Source organism: Heptranchias perlo, chromosome 17, assembly GCF_035084215.1.
Source record: "Heptranchias perlo isolate sHepPer1 chromosome 17, sHepPer1.hap1, whole genome shotgun sequence".
Taxonomy (NCBI): domain Eukaryota; kingdom Metazoa; phylum Chordata; class Chondrichthyes; order Hexanchiformes; family Hexanchidae; genus Heptranchias; species Heptranchias perlo.
Window position 1 is genome coordinate 30445758 of NC_090341.1, and position 13812 is coordinate 30459569.

The window sequence follows — 13812 nt, forward strand, 5'->3', positions numbered from 1 at the left end:
TACCGCTGTACCACTGCACCACCAACTGCTGTTTATAATCAACATGTGTATCATTATTTTATCACGCATATAAATTATCAAGAGCTTCTTCTGTGGTCACGAATAGTATAACAAAACATGTAGGATAACGTATGGGCTGGATTATGTTTTAAGGTAGTACTATGATAATGATTCAGATGATGCTAGAGCCATTCATCAATTACATCTAAGCCCAAGATATTTTCTGTTGTTAATACATACTCAACTGGTGCAATTTTATTCTGTTGAGATTATTTTTGCTGGTGACAAATGCCACGATGTACAATGGTGGATGGCAAGCTTCCAGGATTGAATCACTTGTTTTGAATCGAAGTGCTAATGGGTATTATTTCACTGCATGTTATAGAGTAACAGTATAGCATATGTACACTATACCATGATACAAATGACAACAGCACTATAGAAATCAACCACTATCTTTATATCTAGAGGGCAAAAAAGAAATCAAGTTGCAGCGTTGCAGCTGAATTTTAAAGGAAATTCTGAGGGTAAATGTTTGACTGTTTTTTTCAAATTAGGCATGAGCTATTTTTACTCAGTTTGAAATTGCAGTGAAGCTAGACAAAGAAAAAAGGTTCACCATAAAAGATTAAATTTAACAGCTGGATTATATAATGGTTCTCAGCATGTATTTATTTCTCCTGGATGTCTCTGAAGCCATGATGTGCTGGCAGTGCATTCACCAGAAACCACTCAAGGAATAAATCTTGACAGTGTAGGCAGTAAGCTCTAGCAAGTGATATAACTTGCTGTACAGTCAATCATTTGCTCAGGATAATAGTCGGTGCTCAAGTCACAGTTTTTAACTTTTGTGGGCTTTTCACGAATCAGCATAGAGAATTTCCATCATAAACAGTTAACTATCCGAATACATTAAGATTCTCTGAAGTTACAATATTTCATTAGAATTTCAACTAAGAGAGATGAAAATTAAATTGGCTTTGCACAGATGAAAATGTAGAAAGAACAGATGGAGGAAAACAGTGCAAAGAATGGGGTGGAAATCTGTTGGTGTTCTGTGCTGTCTTTATACTCACCCTTGCTATTTGATCTGCCATCTGAAGACGCCCATCCAGCTCCCGTCTGATTTGAGCTGCCTGCTCATCTGGATTATCAAGCTGTAAATGCAATAAAGCAATTTTAAATTCTGTTTTGATTCACTGTTACTGCTGTGAAAGAGAAGCAAATTAAGAACCATGACTTTTAATGGTCACTGTTGAATCACATTTTGTATACAATGATGCTTGCTATGACTAACCTGACATCGCCTGCCCTTATACCAACAGTACATGAGTGGAAACAAATGTTAAACAAGAATTTTCTGGAACACTTCAAGACCCATAGTCCTTACTCTCATGACTCACTGGTTGAGAAATATGATGTTATACAGAATTTGGTCAAAGGTATTGCAATGTTTTTCTTTGTTGTATTATACATTCATATTCAATCATTTATGATCCATTATTATGTTTTTCATTACAAGGGCTATTTGCTACATGGATGAACTAACTGTTTCTGGTTATTTCCTGACATATTAAAATGCAGGGAATGGCTTTTTCCAAGGGTAAGAATGTAATCTTGAACCAGCTGTGATATATTTGCCTCAAGCTCCAGTGCCAGAGATTAAGCTATTATCAATGCAAAGGGCTTAGTTTTCCTTCTATTAACACTTTGGGAATCATTATGACTCAGCTAATGCAGAGGAAGGAGAGTGAAAATGGAGCATAAATTTGGCTCCAGCTTGTCTCAAGTCTGTGGCATCGAGACTTGGTGTAGAGAGCAGTCACTGAGCCCCTGTGTGATTAAGCCGGGGAGAAATTAAATTAAATATTAGATTTTTTAAATTTTAAGACAGATATTATTGAAATAACCTATTTTAGAAAAAATTACAACATTTTCTACCCAAGAATGCGAATTACATCAGTTACTTCCCCCATTCGTAAAGTACTAAGGTGGACTGCTTTTGTAATGAACTTGCATCAATTTACCCCCACCTTTTACAGCATATCATTATTCACGTTTTCTCTGCTGAAGGCACGAGTGATGTATAATGATGAAGCAATGATGCCTAACATTTGTGCTTCAAACTGATATGCTAATTGTTTGATGTAGTCTTAACAATAAGGAAATGTTTCTTTGTTTTACATAATGATATTTATCCAACATCTCAAAGGACAGCTCTTTTAGTTTTATAGATGGTAGCAGTGACTTCTTCATTGGAAATGGATGAATGAGATTTGCCGCCAGGATGACTGGTGTGCCAGTTACTTGTAGACAACTTGTTCAATTAAATGTGTAATGTGACTCCTACAAAACCAGTCCAGCCTGGCCCTGTGCTATATGGCATTTCTTCAGTCCTTTGAGGAGGCCAGCTGGGTTGGTCAAAGGTAGCACTGCCTCAAAAGGCAAATGAGTCATCTATCTTCCGCTCCCCTCCCCCCCCCCCCACCCAATGTTAACACGTGATCAAGACCTCTTGGTTGTTGATGGATATTAACAGCCAGAAAATCCTTCTCCTGACAACTGAAGCTCACTTTCCAGGTTGGGCCCATGCCGGGGTTTTCCTAGGCCATGGTAATGGCCCGGGATAGGGAATCCTGGACAGAACAAGAGTAGTAGACTTTGGTTACCCTGCTCCTGTCCAGGTGGGGAGGCAGGGGACGGGGCAGGAAAACCTGCCCTATTTTCTTTTTATATGCACCTACACTGTACTTACTGAGACCATTTCACCCTATAACACCCAAATTTGCAGCTGAAGACTCATATCTTGTTGATTTAATAATAAGTCACTAATGTTGTACGCCATCAATGATAAACATGAATATTTGGATCAGATTCAACTCAATCTCACCTTTACAGGAAACAAGAATTTAGGAGTTAGGAATAAAGAATTATCAAGATGATAATGGCCTAATTCTGTAGAATTTAATTTGCGCAAACATGAACTCAAACTACGCAGGGCAGCCAACCCACACAACAAGCTTTACATACCATTAGGGATTCATTAAATGTGCCTTCCAGAAATTGTATTTCTATGATGAGTAATTGCCTTTGTTTCTCTTTACAAAAACACTAAGTGGTAATGGTGTCATGCTTACAAATTCCTAATAAAGCAGGATTGGTGAATCTGTGAGGAAAATATTGAAAGATAGAGGCAAGCTGGAGTTTAATAAGGTTGAAGTGTAATGCACAACAAAGAGCTCACCATAAACACATCAAACAAACTGTCCACAATTTGACCTTACCACGTAGTGTGTGTTTACTTCTCAACACCAATTCTCTTTTACTAACTTGAATATTTAAATAAGTGCAGCTCATAATATTCCCTATCCACCCACTGGTACTGGGCCACTGCAGCTTCCAAGAGCCATTGACTAATGCCAGTGAGCACCTCCGATATTATTTTACATTATAATGAACTTGTTTTCTCTTAACATCCTTTGATTGTTGATTATGCTCCGCTGCAAAAATAAATGATTTGATTTTTTTTCAATTGAAATTTTAAATGAACATGTGCAGATATAAAATGTGCTTGAAGCAAATTTGATCTCTGGACAGAACCTAGGGCTCCTATTTCCATATTCTGGGAGGGAAGGGTAATTGCAAAACTGGTTACAAGATGTGAATCCCCACTGCAATTCGAGGCAGCACATTCTGTGCCCATGCCAACATTTAGACATCCTTGTGCCCATGCTGGGGAATGAGGAAACAGATCAAACCTGCATAATGTCAATGATTTTCCATTTGTACATCCAGGATAATTAGGTCAAAGTATCTCCGTTCAATTTCAGAGTACAGTTTGAATAATATTCAGTTACTGATTATAACAACAACTTGCATATATAGTGCCTTTAGTGTAGAAAAAATTCTCAAGGCACTTCACAGGGACATAAGCGAAAAATATAGGGCTCGATTTTCGGACCCCCGAGTGGGTGCGTTCGTGGCAGGGGGGCTGCGAAAATCGGGGATTCTCCGGGTTCCCCAGTGACGCACTGACATGCGCACGCAGCCCCTGCATGTGGCACTCCCGCCGGCAATTAAAGCCGACGGGGTGCCACTTGAAGTAATTAACCAGGTATTTCAGGTCGTTTACAGACCTGATTAACCTGATATTTTAGGAGGGGTGGGATTTTCAGATCAACTTGGAGTGTTTCCCGTACTGCGGGAAACACTCCCAGTTCAAATGGACGTGTTGCAGCCATCAGCCTGTGGCAGCTGCAAAGGTCCATTTGACAGATGGTGCGGGGAGACCGTCACTCATTGCAGGAGGCCACTCTGTCACTTTGGACAAAGTTTGGTCTCCACCACCCTCCTCCTAACAATAAAATTCACCAACTTGCACACTTACCCCGGTGTCCAGACACATTTACATGCCTTGCGGACCCCCTCAAATGTACATCTTCCGGATGGGGGCCGCCGTAGCTGCAGTCATGACCTCCTCGGAGGACGAACAGCATCACCAGCCTCGCCGGCCACGCCGTCCAGCTCTGACATATGGAGCTCCACAACACAGTGCTGTGACACATCCACCTGCACAGCAGGAGGGAGGGCAACCGCAGCGAGAGATGCGTCGCAGAAGGCACTACCCTTGCCACAGGGTCCACAGACCGAGGCTCAGCTTCCTGGACCTCTCTGAGCAGCAGTGCACATGGAGACTCAGAGTCACTCGACATGTAGTCGTGGACATCTGCAGCCTCCTTCATGCCGAGCTGCTCCCGGCTGGCCCGAGCACCATCTTCTTACCTGTCACTGTCAAAGTCACCACTGCCCTCAACAACTTCTCCTTCGCATCCTTCCAGGGTGCCACCGGGGACATCGCCGACGTCTCTCAGTCGTCTGCACAAAAGAGCCCTGCAAATACACCTACACCCACTCTGCAGTGACACAATGGGTGTCATCGGTTGTGGGTCTTCATTGTGATCCTCAAGAAAGGGCATTATTGCACAAACCAGACGAGATTCGCAAAGACGTGGCAGTAGTGGTGCCAATATAATATGTTATGTGAGTTGATCAGAAATTAAATATAAGGAAAAAACCATGACAAACCCTCAAACACCCTTGTGCATCCCCTTCATGCTCACAACACGTTTGCCTTACGCTTCCTACTGCACATATGTGATGCATGCTCTGTGGCTGCAGCACAGGTAGTGGCAGGTTGAGTGGGGCTGACCATGAAAGAGATGCTTGAGAGGGTGAATATGAGATAGAGCCATGAGATTGTATGAGGATTGGGTTGAGTGGTAGTGGTGGGATGAGTACTTGTGAGGTGAATAAGTGCAGGTAAGATGAGGATGAGCTATGAGTGGGTGTGAGGAGTGATGTGATTGAGGAGTGTTGGCAGTGCAGAAGGAGATGTGGGGTGGGGGCGGTGATGTGGCAGACGGAGTGTAGGGGAATAAGTGTACTCACTTCGGCTGACCTACTTAGGTCATTGAAGCGCCTCCTGCATTGTATGCAGGTGGGCGATATGTTGGTGGTGCAGGTGACCTCCTCTGCCACCTTCTTGGTGGCAGAGGCAGGCCACTTCCTCCCTCCCGCCGGGGTGAAGATCTCTGTCCTCCCCCTCCTCCTCACCCTATCCAATTAGAGCTGGAGTGAGGCATCATTAAACCTGGGAGCAGCCTCCCCCCTGGGCTGCTCCATGCTGTAATTTTTCCTATTTTCTGCAGCATCAGTCAGTGGAGGACTGCCCCTTTAAATAGGGCTCCTCCAGCTGACAGCCTATGCTGCGCATGTGCAGTCTACCTGCTGCGCAGCTTTCCAGCGCGAAACCTGGAAGCACAGGTAAGTGGCTTCAATTAGCCTGCGATTGCTGTGGAGCACCCCGATTTCACTGGGCGCATTACCCACGCGCCCAGTTGACCCCCTGCTGTGAACCCGCCGCCCTCCTAATATCGGGCCCATAGACACAGAGCCAAAGAAGGAGATATTAGAAGGGGTGACCAAAAACTTGATCAAAGGGATGAGTTATAAGTAGGGCTTCAAAGGAGGTGTAGAGGCAGAGGGGTTTAGGGAGGGAATTCCAGAGTGTGGGGCCGTAAGTAGCCGAAGGCACGGCTTCCAAGGGTGGGGTGAAGGGAGTGTGATATATATAAGAGGCCTGAGTCAGTGGAACGCAGAATTCTGTGGCAGTTGTAGGGCTGGAGGAGGTTACAGAGATAGGGTGGAGCTAGGCCATGAGGAATTTAAACACGAGAATGAGGATTTTAAATTGGAGACGTTGGGAGCCAATGTAATAACAATTTAGAGTCTTGTTCCAATAAATAATTAATATCTTTACATACCCATAATGGGTGTCCAGGGAAAAAAAGGAACATAGGAACAGGAGCAGACCTTCAGCCTTTTGAGCTGGTTCTGCCAGTCAATGAGATCATGCCTGATCTGTATCCTAACTCCATTTACCTGCCTTGGCTCTGTATCCCTTCATACCCTTGCTAGCAAAAATCTATTGATCTCAGCTTTAAAATTATTAATTGAGCTAGTATTTACTGCTTTTTGTGGGAGAGAGTTCCACATTTCTTTATGCAAAAGGTAGTAGAAGTATTTCCTAACTTCTCTCCTGAATGACCTGGCTTTGATTTTAAGGTTACGGGTTTCTCTCTATCTACCCTATCAATTCCTTTCAAAATCCTAAAAACCTTAATCTGATCACCCCTTAACCTTCTATATTCCAGGGAATACAACCCTAATTTGTGTAATCGCTCCTCATTATTTAACCCTTGGAGTCCGGTAACATTCTGGTGAATCTGCGCTGCACTCCTTCCAAGGCCAGTATATTCTTTCTAAGATGCGGTGCCCAGAACTGAACACAATATTCCAGATGAGGTCTAACCAGGGCTTTGTATAGCAGTAGTAAAACTTCCTCCCCTTTATATTCTAGTCCTCTAGATATAAAGGCAAACATTCCATTAGCCTTTTTGATTATTTTTTGTACCTGACCACTACATTTTAGTGATATGAGCATGGACCTTTAAATCTCTTTGGAGCTCCACTGTTCCTAGCTTTTCACCATTTAAAAAATACTCAGATCTATCCTTTTTTGGTCCAAAATGCATGACCTCACACTTACCTGCGCTGAAACCCATCTGCCACAGTTTTGTGCACTCACTTAATCTATCACTGTCTATTTGCAATTTTATGCTGCCGTCTACACTAGTCACTATGCCACCAATCTGTGTCATCGACAAACTTGGATATATGACTCTCTATCGTGTTACCTAAGACATTAATAAATATAGTGAATAGTTGAGGCCCCAGCACAGATCCTTGTGGGACACCACTAGTCACTTACTTCCAATTCGAGTACATACCCATTATCCCTACTTCTACCATCTAACCAATCTCCTAACCAGGTCAATAATTTGCCTTCAATTCCATGAGCTTTAATTTTAGCTAATAGTCGCTTATGTGGAACCTTATCGAATGCCCTCTGGAAGTCCATACAAACTACATCCATAGTCATTCTCCAATTTACTATTTAATTACTACCTCAAAAAATTCAATTAGTTTCGTTAGACATGATCTATCCTTTACAAATCCATGTTGGTTCTCTCTAATCAGCTCAAATTTCTCTAAGTGCTCAGTCACTCCGTCCTTAATTATAGATTCCAATAACTTCCCCACAACAGATGTTAGACTAACAGGTCCATAATTTCCTGGTTTCTCTCTCTCACCTTTCTTAAATAATGGAGTTACATTTGCAATTTTCCAATCTAAAGGGACAATTCCTGAATTGAGAGAGCTTTGGAAGATTATGGCTGAAGCATATGTAATTTCGTCACCTATTTGCTTTAAAACCCTGGGGTGGAAACTATCAGTTTCTGGGGATTTGTCAGTCTTTAGTGCTGTTATTTTTTCTAATACTGTTTTCTTGCTTACATTAACTTTAGTGAGTTCCAGTCTTTGATTCATTATTAGTTTCCCTGGAATGTCAGGTATATTATCCTCTTCTTCTACCTGAAGACTGACACAAAGTAATTATTCAACAAGTCTGCCATTTCCTTATTTTCATTTGCAATATTACCTGCATATGTTTTTAAAGGGCCCAACATTACCATTGACTACCCTTTATCTTCTAATATAATTGTAAAAGCTTTTTGTATTAATCTTGATATCCCTCGCAAGTTTCTTTTCGTGTTCCTCTTTTGCAGCTCTTACTATCTAATTTGTCTTCCTTTGCTCTTCTTTATCTCTCTCCCATTTCCCTGGATCTACACTATTCTTTGCACTTTTGTAAGCTCTTTCCTTTAGTTTTATGATATCTCTCACCACTTTTGTCAACCATGGCTGTCTTATTTTGTAAGTAGAGCTCTTATCCCATAGGAGTATATACTGGTCCTGTATTATGTTAAATTCTTTTTTTTAATACCTCCCACTGTTCATCTGTAACTTTTACCCGATATCAGTTTTGACCAGTTTGCTGTCATCAGTCTCTGTCTCATCCTGTTAAAGTTAGCCTTATCAAAATCTAGAATCTTAGCAACTGTATTATATTTCTCCTTTTCAAACCTAGCATTGAATTCAATCATATTATGATCACTGTTGGATAAATGTTCCCTTACTATTAGATTATTAACTACATCTGGCTCATTACATATTACTAAATCTAGTATGGCCTGCCCACTTATTGGTTCTAGAACATATTGCTCCAGAAAACTATCTTGAATGCAGTCAAGAAATTCAGTACCTTTCTGTCTTGAGTTACTCTGCTCTTCCCAATCTATACGAAAATTAAAGTCTTCCATTAAAACAACCCTGCTTTTGCTACAAGCCTCCCTAATCTCTGAATTAATACACTCTGCCACTTCATTGCTGCTATCAGGAGGCCTGTGGACAACTCCCATTACAACTTTAAGTCCTCTCTTATTCCTCAAGTGTTATCCACCTGAAACACAATCCTAGAGCATGGTCTTTTTACTGGTAAACAGGCCTTAACACATGTAGAACTCATGTACTCCAGCAGTACACTGTTGTATTGAGATTCCCAGACATAACAAAGAGCAATGTTGGAAGATTTCCTCTCGTCCCTATTTGTAGTGAAATCGTAAGTCCAAGTGTAAACAACAACAAGCACTGAAGATTTGATGCAGGTAACAAACAGATGAAATCTCCTAATCACATTTATTATTTTGCTATGAATAGCAAACAGAAGAAATCTTCCCATTAAGAGTGAGTGCCTCTGTGAGTTATACTTGTTTCTATGAGATACCAGATTGTGGCTCATTAGATTACCGAAATGAATATGGTTACAAATTTATTGCCACTTCCTACTTCTGCATAAATGGCTGTGGACCAATGAACATGAAAGCAATCCATTATGTGCATGCTTGTGTCTTTTGTAATAGCAGTAATATTTATATTGGGTAAGTTCTAATTACAGCCTTAAAGCATAGAATCAGAGTAGAATACGTAATTTCTGCCAAGGTGCTGTTTGTTAAATCAATGGGCATTATAGTGTATATCCAATGTCCTTGTAGGACTAAGTCCAATAAGATTTTGTTGGAGTATACATTGGTCCACCTACATCAAACTGAAATGATGTTGACTACAGAACACCAGTTATATAGGGTTATATAATTACATAATTAGAATAATTACTATAACTTGAGTGGCCTTAGAAGTGATGGTTTATTCATAATGATTTCTGTCTGGATTACTTGCCAGAGTAATCTTGGCATCAATCATATATGCATCGGTTCATAAACCAAATCTCCGATCCCTTCTCTTGCTCGAGCACAATTCCGTGCCTCTCCATGTCATCAATCTCACTCAGTCTGTATCCTTGCATCCATTATTTTCTCTTTGCAATTCTCTCTTTACTCTGTGCAGTGGAATCTCAGAATCAGCCTCAACAAAGTTTTGTTTCTTCTCCTGCTTCCCCCATGTCCTCTATTCTCTTCTCAGCAAGGTAAACAAAACTGGGGTCTAATGACAAGAACTGTGCTGCTCAACACCTCTCCTGATGCTAAATGTGTATTAATTGTAAGGGGATGATTTTTACCTCCCACGATGGGCAGGGGGGATTAAAAATTTGAAAATGGGAAACCCGACCCCAACCCACCTCCAACCGCCCTCTTCCGGTTTTAACCGAGGCAGGTTGGGGGGGGTGGGGGGCGGGGGGCGGAGGCGACTAACCTCCTCTCCAGAGGCGGGTCCCTAATTTAAATATTTTAATGAGGCTGTGTGCCTATGATTTTATCTGTGTTTCAGATTTAACGCTGGCTGGCTGGTTTTCCTAGCCCTTGGGAAACCCGACAGCTGAAAGGAGACGAGAATGACTGGATCCAACAATTAAGTGCCTTTCCAGCACTGCTTGTGGGCCAGGAGGAGCAGGAATGCTCCCAACAGGCCCCCAAGAAACCTGCTTCCAACCCATCGGACGCCCCACCTGTGTGATGGGACCCCCCCTCCACCACGCACGATTGGAACCCCCCCCACCCTGGCGATCGGGACCCCCCCCGGCGATTGGATTGGATCCTCCCACTGCGTGATCCGACTCCCTCCGAGTGATCGCACCCACCCTGAGTTAGGACCAATCTTTCCCCCCCCGCCCCCACGAACGTCCTCCCTCCTATCTGTTCCCCAGCTGAGGCCTGATGCCGCATGCCTACCTGCCCGACAGCCAACCAACGTCTCAATCTGGCTGGCTGCGGCCAGGAAACGGAGTTGAAAGGTGTTCATCAGGTCCTGCCATTAAATTCAGCAGGATCTCAGGTTCCTGACCGCTAAACTTGCCTCCCCCCTCCACTGCTCCCTCCCCGCAAATATCGGGGCCTATATCTCTGCTCCCTTCCTAGTAAACAGCATGTAGAATACTTAATGTTTTGTTTAATTTTTAAAAATCGACCACTAATTTCAAAGTTGCTTTTTCCCTTCTTTTATATTTGACCCAAGTCATACTTCATTATTGGTTCAGAGGTCAAGTGACCAGCTCTTTGGCCTCTGTAAATGCTACCGTGAATTTGCTGGTAGGTGATGCTGACAGCAGTCTAGGTCATTTACCCTCTACTTTTATCTTACCTCCTTGTGTAAAAACGGTCTAATCTCAATTGTCTGGTCAAGAAAACCCTGCCCTTTAGGAAATCATGCATCCCACAGTGTAATGTTTTGGTATTCCAAAATGTTGTCACCAAACTGCCGTAATCAGTGTTATAATCAGTTATCTTGTGACCTAGGCGCTGCCCCAATAGCTTAGTGGATAAATACATTACCTGGTCTGGTACTATGCAGTACAGAGCAGGAAGGTCACAGGTTCAATCCTTGGTCTGTGTAATATAAATCCAACTTTTCTTCAAGCTTGATACAACTACTGTATGTTAACTTTGCTTAAATTTTGATAAATGACTGCATCCTTAGTGGCACGCTCAGGGCAGAAATCTCATACACGTTGATAAATGGCTCATTTGTTGCTCATTTATTTCCTCAGGCCCTTTCATGTATTTCTTGGTGTTTCCATTTATAATAACCTATTTTACATTATCTTTTTGTATCAAAGCCAGTTTTTTTAGGTGCCAAACTTGTATCATAGTAGGTACAGCACAGGAGGAGGCCATTTGGCCCATTAAGGGCCCTTTGAAAGAGCTATCCATTTAGTCCCATTCCCCTGCTCTTTCCCCATAGCCCTGTAATTTTTTTCCCTTCAAGTATTTCTCTAATTCCCTTTTGAAAGTTACTATTGAATTTGCTTCCACCATAACCTTGAAGCTTTGTGGTGTGAGTTTGAGTAAGAGTGAGCTATTGTCTTACTCAGCACTATCCAAATGTTACAATGTGTTGTAAACTTTAGGATCTGCCTTACAATAGAACTTGACAGGGAAAGTTAGTTTAAAATATCTAAATAAATTATAAAAATGATCTTTGTTGTTTTCACAGTACCATGATCAACAACAGTACTAGAGTTTAGTCAGGGAACAGATGATGATGAAAGTTTGGCAATTACTTCTGCTGCAGTTGTCTCAGTCATCAGGGGTATCGCTCTAAAACATGGACATGCTGCACACCTGTAGAGGAGCGCAGAGGGTGTAGAATAAGAGAAAGAATGAGGGTAAAATCACAACAAAGAACGAAGCATATTGTTTTAAAAAATCCAGAGATTCAAGACACTTAACATGGGTCAGCCATACTGCCAAAGCATCTGCTGGCAAGAAGCTTGGTGTTTTCCTGCAGAAAAGGAGGGCCACTCCCGTCGACCTCTTAGCTATTAGAATGACACAGGCAGGGGCCTGGCAAAAGGATGCCTACCTGTTGTTGTTAAGGAATGGTGTACAGTATTGGGGCACGAAGACAAAGAGTGACTGCAGACAATGACTTTGTGTGCTGCATGGATATGTGAACGGCTGCTATTATTCATGTGGGGACCCTTGAGATGCTTGTAGTTTCAACCATGGTCCTGAAACTCCTTTTTAGGCCTTCCAATATCTGGTATAACTGCTTGTGCAAAGCAAGCTGTTTTCTTCTCCTGGCTGGGCCCTTGCAGTCCTCATTTCTATCTGGGGACTTGACCATGTGCAGACCCCTCTAACTCACTCTCTAACCCGGCCAGGGCGCTAATCTCTGCGCTGGTGCTTGGGAGTGATGCAGAGTGTCATGAAGCAGCCTTAGGAGGATTCTCCTCATTTGAGGTGTCTTCCTCTGCAGCCTGTGGCTGCTGAGAAGGACATAGAGGAAAGAGAAAAGGGAGAAGATTTAGCATAGCACAGAGAGGCTGGGCAGTAGCAGATGACAGGCATCACAATGCCGATTGGTGAAGTCAAGCAGTCTGATTGTGTGTTTTTCCGATGTTCACAAAGGGGTATAAATAATATGCTGACACCTTGCTCAGATAAGCCCCCAGGTTCGGAATCTGTCTGATATCAAAGCTGATGTCACTATATAAGAAAGAAACGCAATACATGCATTATGTACTCCATGTATAGCCTGTAAAGTGTACAACATGGCGTAGAATTTCCACAGGGGCTCTCCTGATCTCCTGCCTTAACTTCTGTAGAAGATCAGTGGAAACCTTGGAGAAACGTGTAAATGGCCATTCACACCAGAGTTTCAATGAGAATTACAGCAGAACCCTATGGAAATTCCAGGCATGTGTTCTATTTAAAGATATCTGTGCTATATTACATAATGCATCAGATTTTCTTATTTTTAAATCAAAACCAAATTTGAAAGGAATGAGCAGTAAGAAAAACTATTAAAGAACCAGTCAGAAGAAATACTGGCTGATAGGGTGACTCCTGTAGTATCTTCTTTCTCTTCCAAACTTTTTCAACCATACAACCCAACCAGTCCATTCGACAGTCAAATGTGGCTCTTTGATTTATATTGTTAAAATTAAATAATGCTTTCAAGTTCATAGCTATCAATTTTATTATTGTGCGTTTTATAGACAATACACTTTGCTGAATGCTTATCGTCACATTTGTATTTGTCTTCTGAAAAATGTCATACAATCATGTAGTTATGGTGTACGTTTTCAGTTTTGCAGTGAGAAAATTGCTAAGTTCTATAAACAAGAAATACCTGAGAGCAAATGCAATGTTCTGGAAAGCAAACAAGAGATAACTGAATTGGCCCTAAGTCAGTCAAATTACATTTTTGGAACTTGTAGTTCTCTATAGCTTGGATTTGACATTATTCAATGAGATTCTATAAATCCCCTCAACACTTTCCCATCAAGACATCAAATGAATTCACAGCTTCAATCTGTAGGGTTTAAAGCTTTTGCTAACCACAGCAAAACACTTTGAGGGCAATTTTTGCCTGCCTACCATCTAGTTCACA

General features: G+C 41.9%; 1 protein-coding gene across 4 annotated transcripts in view; it reads right to left on the minus strand.

The window, feature by feature from the left end:
• Positions 1-13812, minus strand: part of cadpsa (Ca2+-dependent activator protein for secretion a) — a 416704-nt gene that overhangs the window by 244929 nt on the left and 157963 nt on the right. For all 4 annotated transcript variants that reach the window (XM_067998838.1, XM_067998836.1, XM_067998835.1 and 1 more), the window contains exon 4: positions 1077-1157. In XM_067998838.1, coding sequence (XP_067854939.1) covers positions 1077-1157 — 81 coding nt within the window. The remainder of the gene's footprint in view (positions 1-1076; positions 1158-13812) is intronic.